Genomic DNA, 23,223 nt, shown 5'->3' on the forward strand with positions numbered 1-23,223 from the left:
CTTTGACATTCTTGGATTTAAATAGTGGTTCAGTAATATTTGTAGAAAATATCAGACATCTTAAGCCTGGGGAAATTTTTGTGTTTGAACTAGCTAACTTTGAATAATAAAATTTCAGGGGAAATTCCAGCATATCTTTAAGTGAAGGAGCTGCCAATATAAATCAGTGAGTTTACACTAAAAATAAACATCTTAGTAGATAAATAGCTATTAAGAATGGATGAGTCCAAGACAAGAAAATGCCCTATGAAGAAAAAGGCCTCCAAGTTCCACTGGGTGTTTCTACCTAAAAGTTTAGTATTACCTTTTCTCAAACACTTACTAAATGAAGCAACAGGCATTTCATATGCTGAGGTCAGTGTGCATGTAATGTTAGGAGCCCTTCCCATGAAGGGCATTTTTTCTTTCCTTTTGCTTATAAGGAGAAAGTAGGGGAGAGTATGAAAGAAAAGGAAAACATTCTATAATTCAACAAATAAAATAACCTCTGTATAAGAATAGAAACTATTTTTTCGAAATAAACCAAATGCTGGGCATTAAACTATAGCATTAAATTCTGGCCTCCCAGCTCTCTCTCCCATAGATCATATTCATTTCAAAGTGTTAGTTGAAATTTTGAGGGTCTGGAAGCGTTAATTACTGTTCAAAAGTTAGAGGCACCCACTGGAGAACAAAAACTTGGAATCTGTCTTGTTACAGACCCAGCCAGATAAGAGACTTGAAAAAGATTTCTTCTTCCTTTAAAGGCTGTTCATGTTGGACTTCTCTGGAAGAAGGCTCTATCTTAAAAGCTAAATCTAATTCCTCAATAAATGGACTGAATACTAGGAGACAAGGGTTTTACCACTGATTTACAATATAATCTTAGCAAGTCATTTAATCCTTTTGTGTTAAGTTTTCTACCCATAAAGGTAATCTTTACTCCTCTTAACCCATACAGACATATCGAATTTTAGAACTGAAATACACTATTACTATAAGACAGGTTTCTCATCTTTGGCACTGTTGACATTTTGGGCTATATATAGTCTTTTGTTATGGGGTCTATCTTATGCATTGTAGGATGTTTAGCAGCATCCGTGGCCTCTAAATGCCAGTAGCAGCACCTTGAATTATGACAACCAAAAATGACTCCAGACCTTTCCAAATGTCCTGTGTGGCAATATGGCTATAAGAGATTATTCACAGCAACTGAAGTTCAGAACCCGCTTTAGATGACATACATATAAGTGGTACAGATGAAACTAGAATCCAACTTTAATACACTCTCAATCCAATCCCCCGTTTCCCCCTTAAATTAGTTCCGAGTTTCATTCCATATCAAAAGCAGTGTCTTACGTTTAAAATTTTGACACCAAAACAAAGATTGACAAGTCCTCTACATTTACCAATAATGTACTGCCCACTTGCTTCCACCCCACCACCTCCAAAGCTCTTACTATGAAGCCTGAAGAACCCTTGCTTTCCTTGGCCTTTAAACACTTAACAAATGCTTGAGCAACACTTCTTAAGTGCAACTGAAATTGATACTCTAGAAAGCCTCAATCTGCATTACAAGTCTGCAGGTAAATTTAAGTTGGATGGGATGTGTGGGGTACAGGCATACCTCAGAAGTATTGTGATTTCAATTACTGACCACTGCAATAAAGCAAATATTGCAATAAAGTGAGATGTGTCATAATACTTTTGCTGATTGAGGGTCTTGCCTTCAGTTTGCAAAAAAAGGCAACACCTTGGCATGTTCCAGTTAAGATGATGGAATAGGTGGAATTCACCTCCTCCTTTGACCACATCAAAATTACAACTATTTTACAGAACAATTAACCTGGATAACCATCCTAAGACTAGCTGAACAGAAGTCCTATAACTAAGGATGTAAGGAAGAAAGCCACATCCAGACTGGTAGGAGGGGGTGAAGCGAAATGGGATGGCCCCACACCCACATATGGCGACTGAGAATCCGGGGGGATAGCTCAGCTGCAAAGGTCCCCCTGAGGAGCAAGGGGTCTCAGCCCCATACACCAGTGCCAGGAAGAGGAGCCACATAACACCAGGCTGTCAAAATTTGCAAGGATTCTGTCCATCCAGGTGAGACAGAAGGCTGCTGGAAACCCAGACATTCTCTTAAGGACTAGCATACAAACAAATTGACTTAGTAATGAAAAAACTTCCACTGGCCCTGGCCAATACTGTCCGGTGGTTAGAGCGTCAGCCCATGCACCAAGGGGTCTCAGGATTGATCCTTGGCCCAGGTCAAGGCATTAGCAGGAGGCAACAAGTCGATGTGTCTCTCTTATATCAATCTCTCTCTCTCTCCCCCTCCCTCCCAGTCCCACTTCCACTCTCTCTGAAAAATCAATGGCCTCAGGTGAGGATTAAAAATTAATTAATTAATTAAAAAACTTCCAGCAAACAAAACTCCTAGACCAGATGGCTTCACAGGTGAATTTTACCAAGCACTCAGAAAAGAATTAATACCTATCCTTATCAAAGTATTCCAAAAAATTCAAGATGAGGAAAGGCCCCCAGGCTCATTTTACGAGGCCAGCATTACCCTGGCCGGTTTGGCTCAGCGGTTAGAGCGTCGGCCTGCGGTCCTGAGAGACCCGGGTTCGGTTCCCGCTAAGGGCATGTACCTCGGTTGCAGTTTGTCCCCGGCCCTGGTTGGTCGTGCGGGTGGCAGCCACTCGATGTGTCCCTTCACATCGATGTTTCTCTCTCTCTCTCTCTCTTCCTCTCTCTCCCTCCCGCTCTATCTGAACAACAACAACAAAAAAAAAAATGGAAAAATGTCCTTGAGTGAGGATAAAAAAAAATAAAATAAAATAAATAATAAAATTACAGCCCTGGCCAGTGTTGCTCAGTGGTTATAGCATTGGCCCATGCACCAAAGGGTCACAGGTTCAATTCCTGGTCAAGAGCACATATCTAGATTGCAGGTTCAATCCCCAGCCCTGGTCGATGTGTGTGCGTGTGTCTCTTTCTCTCTCTCCCCCTCCCTTGCTCCCACTCTTTCTAAAAATCAATGGGAAAAAATACATCCTTAGGTCAGGATTAACAAAAATAATAATAATAATAATAATAATAATAATAATAAAATAAAATAAAATTGTAGATGAATAATCCCAATGAACACAGATAAAAAAGTCCCCAACAAATTAACAGCAAACTAAATTCAGCAATACATTAAAAGAGCACACGCCATGATTGAGATTTTTTTCTAAATATGTTTTTATTGATTTTTATTGAGAGAGGGAGAGAGAGAGCTAGAAACATCAATGAGAAAGAAAACATCGATAGGCTGCCTCCTGCACGTTCCCCACAGGGGATCATGCCCACAACCCGAGCACGTGCTCCATCCGGGAATCAAACTGGGACTTCTCAGTCCATGGAATGACACTCAATCCACTGAGCCACACTGGCCAGGCAATCACGTGGGATTTTTTTCCTGGCATGCAAGGTTAGTTTAATATCCACAAATCAATTAATATGATATACCACAAAAACAAACTGAAAAACAAAACTCATATGATATCAACAAATGCAGGAAAAAAGTATCTGACATAATCCAGCACCCATTTATCATAAAAACTCTCAGCAAAGTGGTAGCAGAGGGAACATACCTCAACATAATAAGGGCCATATACAACAAACCCACAGCCAACATCATACTCAATGGGGGGAAACAAAAACATTTTCCTTAAGATCAGGAACAAGACAAGAATGTCCACTTTACCACTGAAATTCAACATAGTATTCAAAGTCCTAGCCATATCAATCAGACAAGAAAAATAAAATTTAAAAAAAGGCATCCAAACTGGAAAGGAAGCAGTAAAAGTGTCATTATTTGAAGATGACGATATTTAAAAATATATAATTATAGAAAACTGCCTGACATCGAGTTTCCCAGACAAGAAGGAGCTAAATGAGTTCATCACCACTAAATCAAGATTATATGAAATGTTGAAGGGTCTTCTTGAAGAAGAACAAATATTATGAACAATAAATAGTAATAAATACATATTTATCAGCAACTGAATCTACAACAAAATGAGCAAGCAGAACAGAAACAAACTCCTAGATACAGAGAACTTTTTGTTGCTTGCCAAATGGGAAGGAGCTGGGGGGACGGGTGAAAAAGATGAAGGAATTAAGAAATACAAATTGGCCCTGGCCAGTTTGCTCAGCGGTTAGAGCGTGGGCCTACAGACTGGAGAATACTGGGTTCGGTTCCAGCTAAGGGCACGTACCTCGGTTGCAGTTTGTCCCTGGCCTTGGTTGAGTTCCTGTGGGTGGCAACCACTCGGTGTGTCTCTCTCACATCTATGTTTCTCTCTCTCCCCCACCCCTCCCTCCCACTCTATCTGAAGATAAATGCAAAAAAGTCCCCGAGTGAGGATAAAAAATAAAATAAAAAGTAGTACAAATTGGCTGTTAGACTGATGAACCTCAAAGGGAAGGGGAAGAGAGGTTGAGAAGAAATAAACCAAAGAACTTCTATGCATATATGCATAATCAATGGTCACAAACAATAGTGTGGGGAAGGCAGGAGGGGGGCAGGCTTGGGGAAAAGGGTATCACTAGGGGGGAAAAAGGAGGACACCTGTAATACATTCAACAGTAAAGGTAAGTTTAAAAAACAAATAAAATAAAATGTCCACGCTACCCAAAAAAACACCTGATTCAGTAAAATCCCTACCAAATGGCATTTTTCACAGAAGAACAACAAATAATCCAAAAACGTATATGGAACCACAAAAGATCCTGAATAGTCACGGCAATCTTAAAAAAAGAACAAACTGGGAAGTATCACACTATCTCATATCAAACTGTACTTACAAGGCTATAGTAGTCAAAACAAAACGACACTGGGATAAAAAAACAAGACACATACTGCCCTGGACAGTGTGGCTCAGTGGTTGAGCATCATCCCATGCACCACAAGGTCGCTGGTTTGATTCCTGGTCAGGACACATGCCCAGGTTGTAGGCTTGCTCCCCAGTAGGGGGCATGCAGAAGGCAGGTGATAGATGTTTCTCTTTTATATCCATGTTTCTTTCTCTCTGTCTCTCTTTCTCACACACATCAATAAAAACATATTTTAAAAAAAGACACAGATCAGTAAAATGGAACACTGAGCTCAGAAATAAACCCATACTATATGGTAAATTAAGCTAATGTAATGAGGTAAAGACAGTCTATTCAAACATGGTGCTGGGAAAATTGGACAGATACATGCAAAGAAAATAAAACTAGACCACCTTCTTACACCATATACAGGAATAAACTGAAAATGGATTAAAGACCTAAATGTAAGACTCAAAATCATAAAACTCCTAGAAGAAAACATATGTAGTAAACTCTCTGGCATTGCTCTTATTAACATTTTTTTCTAATATATCTCCTGGAGCAAGGGAAACAAAGCAAAAATTTTAAAAATGGGTCTACATTAAACTGAAGTTTTTGCACAGCAAAGGAAACCATCAGCAAAACTAAAAGACAACCTATGGATTGGAACAAGAATTCACTATTGATACATACACGATAAGGGGTTAACATCCAAAATTTATAGGGAATTCATACAACATAAACAAAAAAGCCAATAAAAAATGGGCAGGGGACCCAAATAGGCACTCTTCCAAACAGGACACACAGATGGCCAACAGACACATAAAAAGATGTTCAGTGTCAGTAATCACCAGAGAAATGCAAATTAAACTAAACCCACAATGAGATAATCAGCCTTACACCTGTCTGTTGTCAACAATAAATCAACAAACAAGTGTTGGCGAGAATGTGGAGAAAGGGGAACACTTCAGAAATGCTGATGGGAATGCAGATTGATGCAACCACTATTGAACAGTACGGAGGTTGTTCAAAATATCAAAAATAGAACTACCTTATGACCCAGCAATTCCAGATTGGGGTATTTATTTGAAGAAATACAAAACACTAGTTCAAAAACATATATGCATCCCTAAGTTCACTGCAGCATTATTTACAATAGCCAATATATGGAAGCAATCTAAATGTCCATCAATAGAATATTATATAAAGATGATGTGGTACATATACACAATGGAATATTACTTGGCCATCAAAAAGAATAAAAGCTTACCATTTGCAACAACACTATGGACCTAGAGGGTATTAGTGAAATAAGTCAGATAGAAATAGAGAACCCAGAAATTGACCCACGACATTATGCTCAATTAATATTTGACAAAGGTGGCAAGAACATACAATGGAGTCACGACAGTCTCTTCAATAAATGGTGTTGGGAAAATTGGACAGCTACTTGCAAAAAAAAAAAATGAAGCTAGAACACCAACTTACACCGTACACGAGAATAAACTCAAAATGGATAAAAGACTTAAATGTAACTTGTAAATCCATAAAAATTCTAGAAGAAAATGTAGGCAATAAAATCTCAGACATCATATGCAGTAGAGTTTTCACTGATACATCACCTAAGGTAACAGAAACAAAGGAAAAAATGAACACATGGGACTACATCAAACTAAAAACCTTCTGCACAGCAAAAGAAACAACCATCAAAACAGAAAGGGATCCCACTGTATGGGAGACCATGATCACCAATGATGCATCACATAAGGGGTTAATTTCCAAAATATACAGAGTGCTCATACAACTCAACAAAAGGAAGACAAAGAACCCAATTAAAAAATGGGCAGAGGACCTAAACAGACACCTCTCCAAAAATGACACACAAATGGCCAAGAGACATATGAAGAAATGCTCAATATCACTAATCATCAGAGAGATGCAAATTAAAACAACTACAAGGTATCACCTCACACCTGTCAGAATGGCTGCCATCAACAAATCATCAAACAACAAGTGTTGCTGAGGGTGTGGAGAAAAGGGGACTCTAGTACACTGCTGGTGGGAATGCAGACTGGTGCAGCCACTATGGAAAACACTATGGTGTTTCCTCAAAAAGTTAAAAATTGAACTGCCTTTTGACCCAGTGATCCCATTTCTAGGAATATACCCTAAGAAACCTGAAACACCAATCAGAAAGAATATATGTACCCCTATGTTCATAGCAGCACTATTTACAATAGCTAAGATCTGGAAACAACCCAAGTGTCCGTTAGTAGATGAGTGGATTAAAAAGCTGTGGTACACGTACACAATGGAATACTATGCAGCTGTAAGAAAGAAAGATCTCTTATCCTTTGAGATAACATGGAAGGACCTGGAGAGTATTATCCTAAGCGAAACAAGCCAAGCAGAGAAAGACAAATATCACATGATCTCACTTATTTGTGGATTATAATGAACTAAACAAACTGCTAAACAAAATTAACCCAGAGACATAGAGGTGGGGTACTGACTGACAAGCTTCAGAAGAGGGGGGTTTGGGGGGAGGGAGAGATAAACCACAGAACTTACATGCACGTATGCATGACCAATGAACATAGATAACAAAGCTGGGGATGGGGCAGGGGGAAGGGGAGGAGGGTGTCAATGGGGGAAAAACAAGAAACATCTGTAACAAAAACAAATAAATAAATAAAAGGTAATAATATGTCAGACAGAGAAAGACAAATCACATGATTTCACTTACATGTGGACTCTAAACAACAAAATAAATGAACAAAAAACAAACTGACTCATAGATACTGAGAACAAATTGATGGTTGCCAGGGGGATGGGGGTGAAAAAAGGTAAAGAAATTAAGAAGTACAAATTGGTAGTTACATAATAGTCATGGGAATGTAAAGTACAGCATAGAGAATATAACCAATAGTATTTTATTTTTGAGAGAGAGTGAAACATCAATGCGAGAACAAAACATTAATCGGATTGTGAAATGAATCCACAATCCTTTAGTGCACAGGACGATGCCCAACTGAGCCACACTGGCCAGGGCCTTGCCAATAGTACTGTAATAACTATGTATGGTGCCAGGTGGGTACTAGATTTATCAGGGGGTTCAGTTCATCAATTATATGTCTAACCACCATACCTGAAACTAACATAAAATAATATTGAATGTCAAATGCAACTGAAAAAGAAAAAAGGCAAAGAAAGGTATGTGACTTATAACAATCAAAAGAGGGAAAAAACTACCCTGGCCTGCTAGCTCAGTTGGTTATAGCGACGTCCCGATATGCCAAGGTTGCAGGTCCGATCTTTAGTCAGGGCACATACAAGAAACAACTAATGAATGTACAAATAAGTGGAACAACAACACAATGTTTCTCTCTCTCTCTCTCTCAAATATCAGTAAGTAAAAATTTTTTAAAGTGAGAGCAGGTTAAGTAAAGCTGAATTTCCTGTTTCAAACAGAGTAGTAGATTTGATACTCTGAAAGGCCATTATACTCCAGCAACAAGACTCCTACATCACAGTTTTTAATGTATCTCTGGGCTCACAGGAAGTAGAAGAATCCTTAAAAAAACAAAGTATCTGTGTTTGTCTGAAACCAGAAAGAAATAAGATGAGTGGGGTGTGACCCTGAGGGTAATACTTCAGGGGGAGACTGCACTCTTGGCCAGCAGGAAGGCAGAGAAGCTGAACCTGAGGTTTTCAAATAAAGCCAGGGTTCCTGAGAGGCTAAAGCCATCTGAAGTGGCTGCCACCAGGAGAAGCATACGCTCCCTCAGAAAGCTTCCTGGGGTCAGGCTCCGATCTGCACAGATTGAGAGCAACCAGGTATCAGTTTACAAGTAAAGAAAAATAAACCACCATAAGTAAGTCATTAAGAAACAACCATCATTAGATTTAGATCCCTAAGAAGTTCAGCTATTTGAAGAATCAGATGCATAATATAAAACATTTATGTATGAGCCCTGCCCGGTTTGGCTCAGCGGTTGGAGCATCGGCCTGCGGTACAGAGAGACCCGGGTTCGGTTCCCGCTAAGGGCACGTACCTCGGTTGCAGTTTGTCCCCGGCCCTGGTTGGTCGTGCGGGTGGCAGCCACTCGATGTGTCCCTTCACATCAGTGTTTCTCTCTCTCTCTCTTCCTCTCTCTCCATCCCGCTCTATCTGAACAAAAAATGGAAAAATGTCCTCGGGTGAGGATAAAAAACAAACAAACAACGAAAAAAAACATTTATATATGAAATGTTTTTTAAAGGAGTAAAAAAATGAGCAAGTAAAAGAAACCAGATTATAAAAAGAACAAAGTAAATTCTAAAATAAACAATATAATTGGTTAAAAAAAATTCTAGGTGTTGTTTAAATAACAGATTAAATACAACTGGAAAAAGACATAACTATAAAGCTAATGAAACAGCCCAGAAAAACACAAAAACAAGAATGTGAAATTATGACAAAAAGGTTAACTGCCTTGGAAGACAGAATGACTGAATAGATCTTAGCAGAGTCCCAGAAGAAAAGAATTAAGAAAACAGAAACTAGGTAGTATTTGAACTGATAATACTTGAGAATTCTTGGGAATAATAAAAACTCTCATATATACAAAGTACAACATATTACCAAGTAAAGTCACTAAACAGAAATCCACCCTAGTCACATTGTAGTAACATTTCAGATGCCAAAAAAAAAAATCTTTAAAGTAGCCGAGGGGGAAGACTGATGCTATGACTGACTGCAAGACCACAACACTACAAAAGGAATGACGGAAACCAGGAAGCATCAGTGTTCCATGGCCCAGGCCATAAGACAAGATAACTGTCAACCTAAAATTATGTATCCAGTAAATCTTTATTCAAGAACAAGATTAAAACATATATATTTTCAAATATGAGTAAAAATGAATTCAACATCAAGAGAGCTATCCTAAACAGTGACCTTGAACTATTCTAGTAGCTTCCTAACTGACCTTCCCTCTCCAATCCTCTTGAATATCAGATTAATACTTCTAAAATCATTCTGATCAGAACACTTCCCTGCTTCAAAATGTCAAATAAATTTCTAGAACCTATATAATAACGTCCCGGGTTCTTAGCCTGGCATTAACAGTGCTTTACAGCCCTGGACGGTGTGGCTCAGCATGTAGAGTGTCGGCCTGCAGACCAGGAAGGCCAGGGTTTGATTCCAGCCAAGGGTACACACCTCAGGTGCGGTTCATCTCCAGCCCAAGTTAGGGTCGTGCAGGTGCAACAAATCGATCTCTCTCTCTCACACACATTGATGTTTCTCTCTCTCCTCCTTCCTCCCACTCTGTCTGAAGATAAATGTAAAAATATCCTCAGGTGAGGATTAAAAAAAAAAAAGAAAGTGCTTTATAATCTAGTTACTCTTTAATGTCCTCTTCAATGGATGATTTAGCTCCTCAATTGATTAGCTATGACCTTGAGCTAGATAATTAACCTCTGCATCAGATGCAAAATGAAATCTATAAAACTGTTGAGATCAATGGAGACAGCCTAGGTAAAGCTGTCAGCACAATGCTTGACACACAGTTTCAATAAATGGTAGCTGTTAATATTTTTATCATTATAGTAACTCATTGGTCCCAAAATACAATATTTGTATTCCCAATTCCACACCTTTGCTCATATTATTTCCTCCACTTGATTAGCCCTCAACACCTCCCATTCTCCCAAATCTGCACTATGAAAAGCAAAATTATCCCTGAAAGTCCACTCCTCCCCACGGCCAGCCAGAGCAAATGCTCTCACTTCTAAATACAGAAAACCCCAAGTGCTGCTACTCTGTTAGTTATCTAAATTGTATGTTCCTTCTGGTATGGAAAAGAGCTTATCTTGCATCTCCCTGTTCTGCCCATGGAAAGTTTTGCTGCCACGAACATGGAGACTGCCTAATAAACAGGGATCCACTGATTAAGTTCTAGCACCCTGACAGAGATACCTAAGAGGAAAAAACATGGCCCAAAAAAAAAAGGCGGCAACTGTTTAAGAATTTGCTGCATTCTTAATTTTGTAATCCTCCCAGCAGCTGCACTTCATTCAAGACATTAAATGTTTTCCTTAAAAGAAGATATCCAACAAGGAAGTCTGGTGGACAAGAAGAATTGATAGGGGCGCATCAGCTGAGAGCTCACTTCAGGAAACATCCTTCTGCATCTGCTTTCCAAGGAAGTCGCTTTGCACGGTATTCCTCTCACCCAAGACTAGGCGAGCAGGCCCTCCAGGAGTTGCCCGGCTAGCACAAGGCAAGCGCTCACTAAATGTCTGCTGACTTGAAACACAAAGACCAGAGCCACTACTCAGATTCTTTTGTTTGTTCAAAAAAAGGAGGGGGTGGTGCAGAGGGAGTGGGCAGACTAGCGCTGTCATCAGCTCTTAGTTTTCCAGTTAACCACTTGCTGAGGATGCCACAGCTGGTTCCTCCACCCAAAAGCCAATGACAGCAAACCTCTCAGATAAGTCACTAAGAACGCATAACTAAACAACTGAACTTCAAGTCAGCCCCTCCTTCATCCACTGTGACTGACATTCATTCAGGAGCTAAAAAAATGCATAATCCACAGGCTATCATATTAAACTAAACAAAGTTTTCACATTTTAAAAGAAAATCCTTACTAGTGTCGAATTTTAAAATCCACTATTTACCTATCGGAGGCTAAAACAAAATGCATTTATTTTCATTACATAAAAACATCCTCACCCTAGCCGGTATGGCTCAGCAGTTAGAGTGTTAGTCCACGGACCAGAGTCTCAGGTTCGATTCCGGTCAAGAGCATGTACCTGGGTTGCAGTTCGGTCCTGGGCCCTGGTCAGGGTTGTGCAGGAGGCAACCAGTTGATCTCTTCCTTTCTCTCTCTCTCTCCCTCTCTCTCTCTCTGTCTCTCTCTCTTCCCCCCTTCTCCTCTCTCTCTCCCTCCCACTCTATCTGAAGATAAATGGAAAAAGACAACTTCAAAACAAACAAACAAAAAGCATCAGCCAGGAAAACAGAGAAAAGGATAAAACAATCAGCCATAAAATATATCACTCAAAACCAGCAACTATCAACATGTTTATTCATTTTTTTCCAGGTTCCCCCCTAAACATTAGATGTTTTGTGTAATTGTAACCATGCAATATGTACTAATCAGACCTGCATCTTGTGCCCCTTAAATCATAACATGTGCCCCTTAAATCATCTCCCCATGTTCTTCCTAACTTTGTATAACTGCACAGAGCAGATGGCAGAAAGATTTTTAAATTAAACCAAGTCAAGAAATATCTTCCATTCTTTTTCTTCCACAGAAACTACTGTAGTAAAAACTAAGAATTTCATAGTGTTACTGGGCCACTGGAACTAAGATAAGATACATTAAAAATGCTTAGACACATAGGCAGTGTTTAAGAAATGTTAACTGAGTTTCAAGTGACAGAGAATATTTACTATAATCATCTCTAAAAAGATACAAAAGAAATTAAATTCAGATTCTGTTCTCAACACATTTTTAATATCACTCAGAGATAAAATGCATTTACACCCAACAATGGAATCCCAACATAATTCAGAATGCACTCATCCTGGCTCCTCAAGGGCTGGGCTCTTTTATTCATTTTGCACCCCTACCATGAAGAACAGTGCTGGCATATTCTAATCTAGATGCTCAATAAGTGTCTGTTGCACTAAACTAACTACAGACTAAGAGCTATGCTTATTTAGAGAGGGTAAGGATCACTGGGAGCTGAGGTTATTTTGGCAGTAGTTGCAGAAAGAAGGCTGAACCACAGAAGCCTTGGGATACTCTGAAAGGTGATATAAAAACAGCTTGCATACTCCTAATTTATTTAAAAAGTTTGATATTTCTGCCCTGACCAGTTTGGCTCAGCGGTTAGAGCATCGGCCCGTGGACCAGAGAGTCCCGGGTTCGGTTCCCTCTAAGGGCATGTACTTCGGTTGCAGTTTGTCCCCGGCCATGGTGGGGTCATGTGGGTGGCAACCACTTGGTCTGTCTCTCTCACATCGATGTTTCTCTCTCTCTTTTCCTCCCTTTCTCCCTCCCACTCTATCTGAAGATGAATGTGAAAAAAAATGTCCTCAGGTGAGGACAAAAAAAAAAGTTTGATATTTCTACACAACCAGCATTGAAACCCTGCTGTGCATATTAATTACTCATAGGAAATACGTAACACATAATAGATACTACTTAAAACCAGAAAACACACCAACACAAAATACTGCAGCATTCCTTGTCATCAGAAACAAGTACTAATTCTAGACAGCTTTGTGTGAAATGGCAAGCTGCAAAAGCAGTCAATTAAGGCTTTAGATATCAATACAGAGTTCCAGAGCCAATACCGTCCTTGCTAAACTAAGTGTAAAAGAATGTGCTCACCAAAACGTTCTTTCAGCTCTCTATACTCCAGTGAGGCTATCTGTATAGACTTCTGCATTCAGAAGGTAGATACAGAAGATCTGAAATCTTCATTCAGCCCTAACAGCACCATATTCATATCACCTGATTAAAAAAAGAGAATCCAGCCCAGCCGGTGTGGCTCAGTGGTTGAGTGTTGACCCATGCACCAAGAGGTTGTGGGTTCGATTCCTGGTCAGGGCACATACCCAGCTTATGGACACCATCCCAGTGGGGGACATGCAGGAATTGGCCAATCGTTCTCTCTCATTGATGTTTCTCTCTCCCTCTCCTTTCCGCTCTAAAAAATCAATAAAATAAAATTTTAAAAAAGAGAGAGGGAATCCAACTTCATAACTAGGGTATCATTCAGCAGACTCCATACGTCCTAACTTCATTCACACACATATTTTCCTTTCTTTTACCACACTTGTGCTTTGAAAAAATTCAAAGAATTTATAGAAAAGGAATTTGCTAATAGCACATCTCTAACAGCTGCTAGTTGGATGTACTAAATCCATAGCTTCTTCAGTTACACTGTCTGGCCATTTCAGAAAGTGTGCTTAATGCAAATCTAGTTTCCTTCAAAAGAATTTATTTAAGCCTACCTTATTGTCTTTACAGCAAACTGCAAAGTGTATATGCTGGATGTATGATGATTCTACCAGGATGTAACACTATAGTTTTTGATGATTAAGTATTTCTAATAGCTATTCATTCAGTCTCCCCAGCCTGAAGTACAGAAGAACAAGTGCCTATCAACAAGTCACCAAGGGAGTGAACAGCTGATTTCAGGCACCGCATGCTTCAGGGCAGGTGTTCCTTGTTTTTCTGAAAACAGGCACACCTTCCAATCATGATTATACCTGTCAGACAATTTAAAAGAATTAAAACAAAATAAGAGAATAGCTTATTTAAAAAAAAAATGTTTCAGGAGTCCAAACAAATGCAAATAGAAAACTGAAAACTCTATTTTCAAAAATGTCCTGAAAGTTTTGATTTTCAAATTTTGTTAGGGTTCAGCACTGTCTTATCCTAAGAATACAAAGTTACTGTTTTAATTCTAAATGAAGCACTTCTCTCTAGAACATCAAAAGATTCAGAAGCCCAACAGTACTAAGCATTTTAAAAAAGACATGTGGCAGAACATTTGTAAACTTGAATTGCACCTGTCACCAATTGAACAAAAGAATATTTTATATACAAACCACGTAGCTTTAAACATTTGATAATTTGGTTAAACTGATCCACTGTCAAACGGAATAATACAAGCAAACAAAAATTGGATTACAGGCTTCCCTCGCCACTTCGCACTTCGACTTTTCCGGCTTCGCGGCTTCACTCTATCGCGGTTTTTCAAATATATTCGTTAAAAAGTTGATTGAGACAGTGATAATGATACAGCGCACGCTCAGTTGTCTGAGTCAATTATACACACCTGTATTACAATTTTACAATTGTACAAACTGTATGTATGGACTGTAGGCCTATGTATTCAAGCACCCCAGGAATCCTTCAACGACAAGTGCAACTGCTAGAGTCTGGGACGGATTAACCATGATAAACGAGGGACGACTATATCACCAATGGTTGAAGATTTCCAAATTAAATCACCCTTAGCAAGTTACTAAATCTCTCTGTACTTCTGTTTCTTCATCCACAAAATGGGAAAGATAATAGTAACAACCTCTTAGCGTAGTTATCAATATTAAATAAATTAATACATGTCCCTGCTATCAAAAATAGTAATAATAACCACGTCCCTTCAAAGTTAATTGATACATCCTATCACCTCGATTCTTTGTCACTGGTTCTATTTCGCAAAATTCGATTCTTTCTCCTACACTCTCCAGGTAAATCTCAGCCCTCGATATCAAGAAAGCCACAAAACGAGCTCCTCCAGGAGAGCTAAATAAGAGGCTATGGGAATGTGAAGTCCTCAGCATCTTCCAGTTTTATTAACAAACCACTGAGTTGGAACTCACTCCTGAACGAAATTGCCAAATGTTCCTGCGATAAAAGCTGCAAACTTTCAAGTGAACAGACCTCTGCAACAATAGGGAGTTGTTCCACTCTGTGAATAGGACAGTGTCAGTGTGACCAACAAAGGCGGGAGCTGGACATTCCTGACACCCTTGTCCCCTGGCTAGCTTTGGACCACTTATAGCACTCAACCACATTTGTTTTTGGAAATTATTTTCAGGCAAAGCATATGGTCAATATTTATACCCTGAAACTTATCCATCACACAGCCCTGTGTTCACAGCTTCGGTCCCAGACCTTCATTTCTGCTGCCACCATTGTGAACATGAAAGAGCATCAAACACAGCAGTGCTTTGTTTACCCTGTCCTTCCACCCCCACTCCCAAACAGCCACTTCGGGTTTTAATTTGTATATTCTGGAAAACACCATGGGATGACAATGGCAAACAAGCCCAACAATAAAATAACCTAGAAACTGAATGGTCAGCAGGGAAGAAAAAGTGTGCTCAGCATGGGTTTGAGTCTTCGCCACTTACTTGGAATGCAGCTTTGAAAAGAGACTACACTTAGGTTTTCGTTTTCTTATCTGAAAATGGGTTAGTAAAACCTAGCTCACAAAGTTGTTGTAAAGACTAAATAAGATACTGATTTCAAAGTGCCCCGAATACAGTACGTGCTCACTCATCAGAAGCGATTTTATTCCTTCTGTCCAGCTGCCCCGAGACACATGAATCTAATAAGCATTTCAGACAGTGGAACAGACAAATCAAAACTCCCAAGTGTCCCGCTGTGTCCTGACTAAAATAGCCCAGATGCTATTTCAGGGCAAGGGTCTGCGGGGTCTCCTAGGTCGGGCTGGAAACAAAAAAAAAAGTCCTGGAGCGAGCTCTGTGCGGTTTTATGCACAGGAAAGGAAAGTTGGATTTGGCCCACTGAGTCCCTTGTTTACAGCAAGGGACAGCGATCCCCTGAGAGCCGTGAGCAAGGAGCTGCGTGGCCGCCCCGCAGCAGGCCGCTCACCGGCCGCCCCACGCCCGCCGCCGGCCGCACGGTCCCTGCGGGTTCCCGCGCCCACGCTGCCGCCGTCTTTCCCGACGGCGCTGCCCACTGCCCGGGGCGAGCCCACCCCCGCGGCCAGCTGCCGGCTTCCCGCCCGGACCTCGCCTCCAGGCCGGGACCCGAATCCTCTCCCGGACCGAGCGCTCCTCCGGCCGAGAGCGCGGAGGGGCCCCGGAGCCCGGGCCGGGACCGCTATCCCCGCCTAGCCCGCGCCCGGCCGCTTCGGCCCGCTTTGCTCCCATCGGCCCCGGCCCGGCTCTCCCAGCGGCGGGGACTCACGCTCACCCCTGAAAAGCAGCATCAAGCAGAAGTCGGGCAGCCAGGCGCAGAGCTGAAGTCGCCGCCGCTGCCTCAGCGCCATGTCGACAGAAGCTGAGGGGCCGGAGTGTGCGGCGCCGCCAGGCTTCCCCGCGCGCATGCGCCCAACTGGCCGGACCCCGCTACCCGTCCCCAGTTACCATAGCGACCACCTGGCCCGGCCGAGCCGTCACCATGGTGACAAAGGAAGCTGAAATCTGGTTACTATGGATGCAGGGATGCTCTGGACCTGGGCCCATAGGGTCTGTTTCAACGAACTGGGTGGGCGTAGGTAAAGAAGGGTGTTCAAGAGTGAGGTGGGGTAAATTCCATAGCTTTAAAATGCACACATCACTACAGATAGGAGAAGGAACGCCCGATTAAAAATTGGAAAATGAAGTGCTTCTTATATTACAAATAAGGATGCAGCCCAGCTATCTTGGAAGCATTGCCTGCACCTTTGTTGAGGCCCCAATTCCAAATCTGACAAAAGGAAAAAGCTCTGACATGTACATAACACATAACCAACACATACATTTTACAGTACATAAAAATGACGTCTTTCTAAAACAAGCATAATTTATTTCTGTGGTAGATCAAAGAATGATGATATACTTAATGTTTTCTTCTGCAGGAAATCAGGCTAATTATTTAGTCTGGTTTTTGAATATTGGGAAATGGTAAGGCTAGGAAGCAAAAATGGAGCAGAAGCTTATGAGGACAAGCAACAAGACGAAGACAAGGATAAAATGCACTGGAAACGGGACATACGGATGCGGATGGTTTTGAGTGTCATTTCATACAATGGAAATATTTGAAATAGCTTGTATTATATCTAATATAGAAAGCACACCTCTAATGTTCCAGGAAATATGAGTAAAATAAAATTTGGGGTATAGTGATTAGTAAAATATGTTAATTTCCAACAACTAATATATTTTAATGTATAACTTAAGGGCTTCAATTTTTCATACATCCATCCTAAATTTATTTTAGTGTTTTTAGTTTTTACAAAGTAGAACAGCGTGTGTGTATAATTTACATATACATTAATAATACATTATATTTTTAAATGTATCATATATGAATGTCAAGAAACAAAATAAATTGAGGTTATTACCAAGTTTATGTTTCAAATTTCATCATTATATGTTCTTCTTTATAAGTCTTTATAACTGCTCAAACCTTTGCAAGTATGAAGTAAATACATTCTCCAAAATCTCATGAAGAAAAGATAAAAATTAAAAAACAACTCAATCGCCTATTATTATTCTATTTGCCTTTTATTTTCTAAAGTTTCTTTCTGTTTTAGTTTATCATGTTCCAAAGTCACAAGCAAAAGTATGTGAAAATTATTTTATAGTGGGATCTCTCTCTCTCTTCTTCAAACATCTAATAGAGAAATTAAAAGAGAAAAATTCTTCTTAGGCCCACTGACTATTTTTCCTTCTGCTCTCTTTTGCCTCTGCTATTTTCTTTAGCTCTTGGTTATACAGCCAGGCATATCTGCCTCACAGAAGGACCCATATTGGTTACCTGGGAAATGTAAGATGGTGTCTGACTGCGGACAGAGTACAGTTTTCAGAAATCCGTGCCTCTTTTCTCCTGCTGGATTTCCTGTGCTTGCATTGTGAAATGGTTCTGTCTATAAATGGTCTTCTCTGCTAGGAAATATTTTGAAAGTCAGAACAAGATCACAGAGAGGCTCCATGAATATTCTATAAGGAGCAGAGGCTTTTATGAGAGAGGACACAGGTACTTCATTGTAAAACATTGATAATCCTCCACATATGGAATCTGCAAGCTATGACCTGCGGCTCAAAGATGTGATCTTGGAACGGAGCCCAACTAGTGATGCACCAGGACAGGGTAGGATGCATTTGGCTTTCAACTGATCTGCTCCTCCTTGCAAATTCATCATTCCCTGGAGAGCTCTGGCCCTGTTCAGAAGGGAACCAGAGCTCTGGAAGCATCCAGTGAGTGGGGCTGTGAGTCTGCTTGCATCATCCCATCATCCAACTGAATATACTTATTTCTAACATGGCTCACTAAGGAGACATACATTTCTTAAAAGAGCTCAATAAACTAAATGTTCTTGTGCTAAACTTGAACACAAGCACTTGCGATACTTTTCAATACCAACATAAAGTGCAAATCAAGTGGCAAAGACTGGGGTTTCCCTGTGGGACTCACCTCTCAACAGACGGGAGAAGCCCTGGAAGCTGCAGTCACGAGAAGGGAAACATGGGTTCTGGAGTCTAATGGACCATGATTCAAATTCTTAGTTTTTATAAAATTGGGGAAGTTACTTACCTTCTCTGAGCCTTGGATTCCTTGTCTGTAAAACAGGGATAACAATAACCACCTCAAGTGGTCATTGTGAGAATCATGTGAGATAAAGGTCTGGAACATGCTAGGTGCTCAATATATGTTTATTGCCTGTGCCCCTTCTCTTCCCACTATTTTAGTTCATATTGGGCAAAATTGTTACAATATTCCTGGAGAGCTTTGAAAGAAAAGGACCTTCAGCCTGCAAATGTGTCAGAGGGAATGAGAAGCAAAGAGGAAGTTATACATTAATGTGTGTTTATTCTCTTGGTGTGGCTATATTCTTTTTTTCCCCTTAATATTAATATATTAATATTTTTAAATCACAAATGTCCCTTTTTCCCTCCTTGACACCCTCCTACCTACTCTCACCTCCCCACCCCACCCCTGCCCTCACCATACTGTTGCCTGTGTCTATTGGTTATGCATATATGCAAATAAGTTCTTTGGTTATCTCTTCTTTCTCCCCCACACCCCATCCCTCTGAGATTTGTCAGTCTGTTCCCTACTTCCATGTCTCTGGATATATTTTGTTCATTATAGTCTACAAATAAGTGAAATCATGATATTTGTCTTTCTATGATTGGTTTACTTCACTCAGCATAATACTCTCCAGGTCCCTCATGTCTTCTCAAATGGTTAAATATCTTTCTTTCTTACAGCTGCATAGTATTCCATTGTGTAAATATACCACAGCTTTTTATCCACTCATCTGCTGTTTCCAGATCTTAGCAATTGTAAATAGCACTGCTATGAGCATAGGGCTCCATATATTCTTTCTGATTGGTGTTTCGGGCTTCATAGGATATATTCCTAGAAGTTGGATCACTGAGTCAAATGACAGCTCAATTTTTAATTTTTTGAGGAAACACCATATCGTTTTCCATAGTGGCTGCACCAGTCTGCATTCCCACCAGCAGTGCACTAGAGTTCCCTTTTCTCCACACCCTCGCCAGCACTTGTTGTTTCATGATTTGTTGATGGCAGCCATTCTGGCTGGTGTGAGTTGATACCTCATAGTCATTTTCATTTGCATCTCTCTGATGATTAGTGATGTTGAGCATTTCTTCATGTCTCTTGGCCACTTGTATGTCCTTTTCAGAGAAGTGTCTATTCAGTCCTCTGTCCATTTTTTAATTTAATTGCTTGTCTTCCTTTTGTTAAGTTGTATGAGTACTGTATATATTTTGGAAATTAACCCCTTATCCAATGTATCATTGGCAAATATGTTCTCTGAGAGAGTGGGTTCTTTTTCATTTGGATGCTGGTTTCTTTTGCCTTGCAGAAGCTTTTTAGTTTTGTGTAGTCCCATATATTAATTTTTTCCTTTGCTTCTCTTGCCCTAGGTGATGAACCAGTAAAAATTCTACTACATGTGATGTCTGAGATTTTGGTGCCTACATTTTCTTCTAGGATTTTTATGGTTTCACAAGTGACATTTAAGCCTTTTATCCATTTTGAGTTTATTCATGAGTGTGGTATAGATTCGTGATCTACTATCATTTTTTTGCATGTAGTTGTCCAATCTTCCCAACACCATTTATTGAAGAGACTGTCATTACTCCATTGTATGCTCTTACCTCTTTTGTCAAAAATAATTAAGCATAATATCTTGGGTTGATTTCTGGGTTCTCTATTCTATTCCATCGATCTATATGCCTGTTTTTGTGCCAGTACCAGGCTATTTTAATTACAATGGCTTTGTAGTATAACCTGAAATCCAGAATTGTGATCCCTCCCGCATTGTTCTTCTTTTTCGAGATTGCTGTGGCTATTTGGGGTCTATTTTGATTCCATATAAACTTTTGGAGTATTTGTTCTAGATCCGTGAAGTATGCCATTGGTATTTTAATAGGGATTGCATTGAATCTATAGCTTGCTTTGGATAGTATGGACATTTTAATGACTTGACTTTTCTAATCCATGAACATGGTATATGTTTCCTCTTTTTTTTTTTTTTTTTTATATCTTCCTCTATTCTTTTTTTCAATGTCCTATAGTTTTCTGAGAACAGGTCTTTTACCTCCTTGGTTAAGTTTATTTCTAGGTGTCTAAATTTTTTTGTTGCAATGGTAAATGGGATTGTTTTTTTAGTTTCTTTTCTGTGTGTTCATTATTGGTGTATAAATATAGTAACAATTTCTGGATACTGATTTTGTATCCTGCTACTTTGCCAAATTCATTTATTAAATCTGCTAGTGTTTTGGTGGAGTCCTTAGGGTTTTCTATGTACAATATCATGTCATCTGTGAATAATGACAGTTTCACTTCTTCCTTTCCAATTTGGATGCCTTTTATTTATTTTTTTATTCTTGTCTGATGGCTGTGGCTAAGACTTCTAGTACTATGTTGAATAAAAGTGGTGAAAGCAGATGTCCTTGTCTTGTTCCTGTTCCTAAGGGAAATGCTTTTAGTTTTTGCCCATTGAGTATGATGTTGGCTATAGGTTTGTCATATATTGCCTTTATTATGTTGAAATATAATCCTTCTATTCCCACTTTGATGAGAATTTTTATCAAAAATGGATCCTGGATTTTGTCAAATACTTTTTCAGCATCTATTGATATGATCATATGATTTTTATCTCTCATTTTGTTTATGTGGTGTATCACATTTATTGATTTGCAAATATAGTACCAACCTTGCCTCCCTGGGATAAATCCCACTTGGTCATGGTGTATAATTTTTTAAATATATTTCTAGATCTCATTTGCTAAAATTTTGTTGAGCATTTTTGTGTCTATGTTTATCAGGGATATTGGCCTGTCATTTTCTTTGTTTGTAGTGTTTTTATCTGGTGACATTTAAGCCTTTTGGGATTAGGATTATGCTGACCTCATAAATAGAGCTTGGAAGTCCTTCTTCCTCTTGAACTTTTTGGAATTGTTGGAGGAGTATATTTGTTATTTCTTCTTTGAATGTTTGGTAAAACTCCTCTGTGAAGCCATCCAGACCAGGGCTTTTGTTTGCTGGGAGTTTATTGATTACTTCTTCTATTTCCTTAATTGTTACTAATCTGTTCAGGTTTTCTGATTTTTTTCCACTTGAGCTTTGGAAGACTGTACAATTCTAGGAATTTGTCCATTTTGCCTATGTTGTTGAAATTGTTAGATAAAACTGTTCAAAGTATTTTCTTACAATCTTTTGTCTTTCTGTGGTGTCAGTTGTTACTTCACCTCTTTCATTTCTAATTATATTAATTTCAGTCCTCTCTCACTGTTTCTTGGTGAGTCTAGCTAAAGGTTGATCAATCTTGTTTATATTTTAAAACAAAATGACTTCCTGTAAAGATGGTGGCGTAGGTAAACACGGTATCTCCTCCTCCCACACCCACATCAAAATTACAACTAAACTACAGAACAACCATCATTCAAAAACCACCTGAAATCAAGTTGAATGGAAGTCCTACAACTACGAAATTAAAGAAGAAGCCACATTGAACTTGTAGGAGGGGTGGAGGTATGGATGAACTGGTCCCACACCCATGTGTGGCAGATAAAAATCAGGAGGGCACCTTGGCTGTGAAGGTCTTCCCTGAGGGGTCCCTGTCCCATACCAGGCACCCAGCTCAGGGTTCCAATGCCAGAAAGAGAAGTCACCATAACTTCTGGCTGTAAAACCAGCAGGAACTGAGGCTAATGGGAGGCTAAGGCTACTGAAACGCCAGGCAGTTCCTCTTAAATGGCCCGTGCACTGACTTACTTGGGCTCGCTCCCTCTGAGCTTCAGCGTGGAAGGCAGCTCAAAAGGCACCAGAGAAATATAGGGAAGAACTGAGTTGTATGACATTGGGGCAAGGGCTGGAGAGGCAGTTTTCTCCTGGACAGACATGCTGTCAGAGGCCTTTGTTCCTTTAGTGAGCCCTTCCCCCATGAGGCCAGCAGACAGCTGCCATTATCTGGGACTCCAGCAACGTGGCTCACATGTTTGCCCCCCTCCCCCAGTAATTCCCGGGGGCCCTACACCACCCAACTTGCAGGCCCACCCAAGCTGTTCCCAGTGGATTTACCATAGGAATGGCCTATCTTGGCTCCTATTTCAGATTTTCCTAAATGCTCTCACAAAAGCAGCATCTGGCCCTGGCCAGTTTGGTTCAGTGGTTAGAGCATTGGCCTACGGTCCAGAGAGACCCGGGTTCGGTTCCCACTAAGGCATGTACCTCGGCTGCAGTTTGTCCCAGGCCCTGGTTGGGTCGTGCGGGTGACAACCACTCGATGTGTCCCTTTCACGTCTATGTTTCTCTCTCTCTCTCTTCCTCTCTCTCCCTCCCACTCTATCTGAACAAAAAATGAAAAAATGCC

General features: G+C 40.1%; 1 protein-coding gene across 1 annotated transcript in view; it reads right to left on the reverse strand.

Annotated features, from left to right (window-relative positions):
- The window catches only part of JAM3 (junctional adhesion molecule 3), a 75,946-nt gene extending 59,250 nt beyond the window's left edge, over positions 1–16,696 (reverse strand). Inside the window, exon 1 of the mRNA XM_036276377.1 lies at positions 16,584–16,696. Coding sequence (XP_036132270.1) covers positions 16,584–16,659 — 76 coding nt within the window. The 5' untranslated portion in view covers positions 16,660–16,696. The remainder of the gene's footprint in view (positions 1–16,583) is intronic.
- Positions 16,697–23,223: the final 6,527 nt, after the last annotated feature.

This window comes from Molossus molossus, unplaced genomic scaffold (assembly GCF_014108415.1).
Source record: "Molossus molossus isolate mMolMol1 unplaced genomic scaffold, mMolMol1.p scaffold_m16_p_22, whole genome shotgun sequence".
Taxonomy (NCBI): Eukaryota; Metazoa; Chordata; class Mammalia; order Chiroptera; family Molossidae; genus Molossus; species Molossus molossus.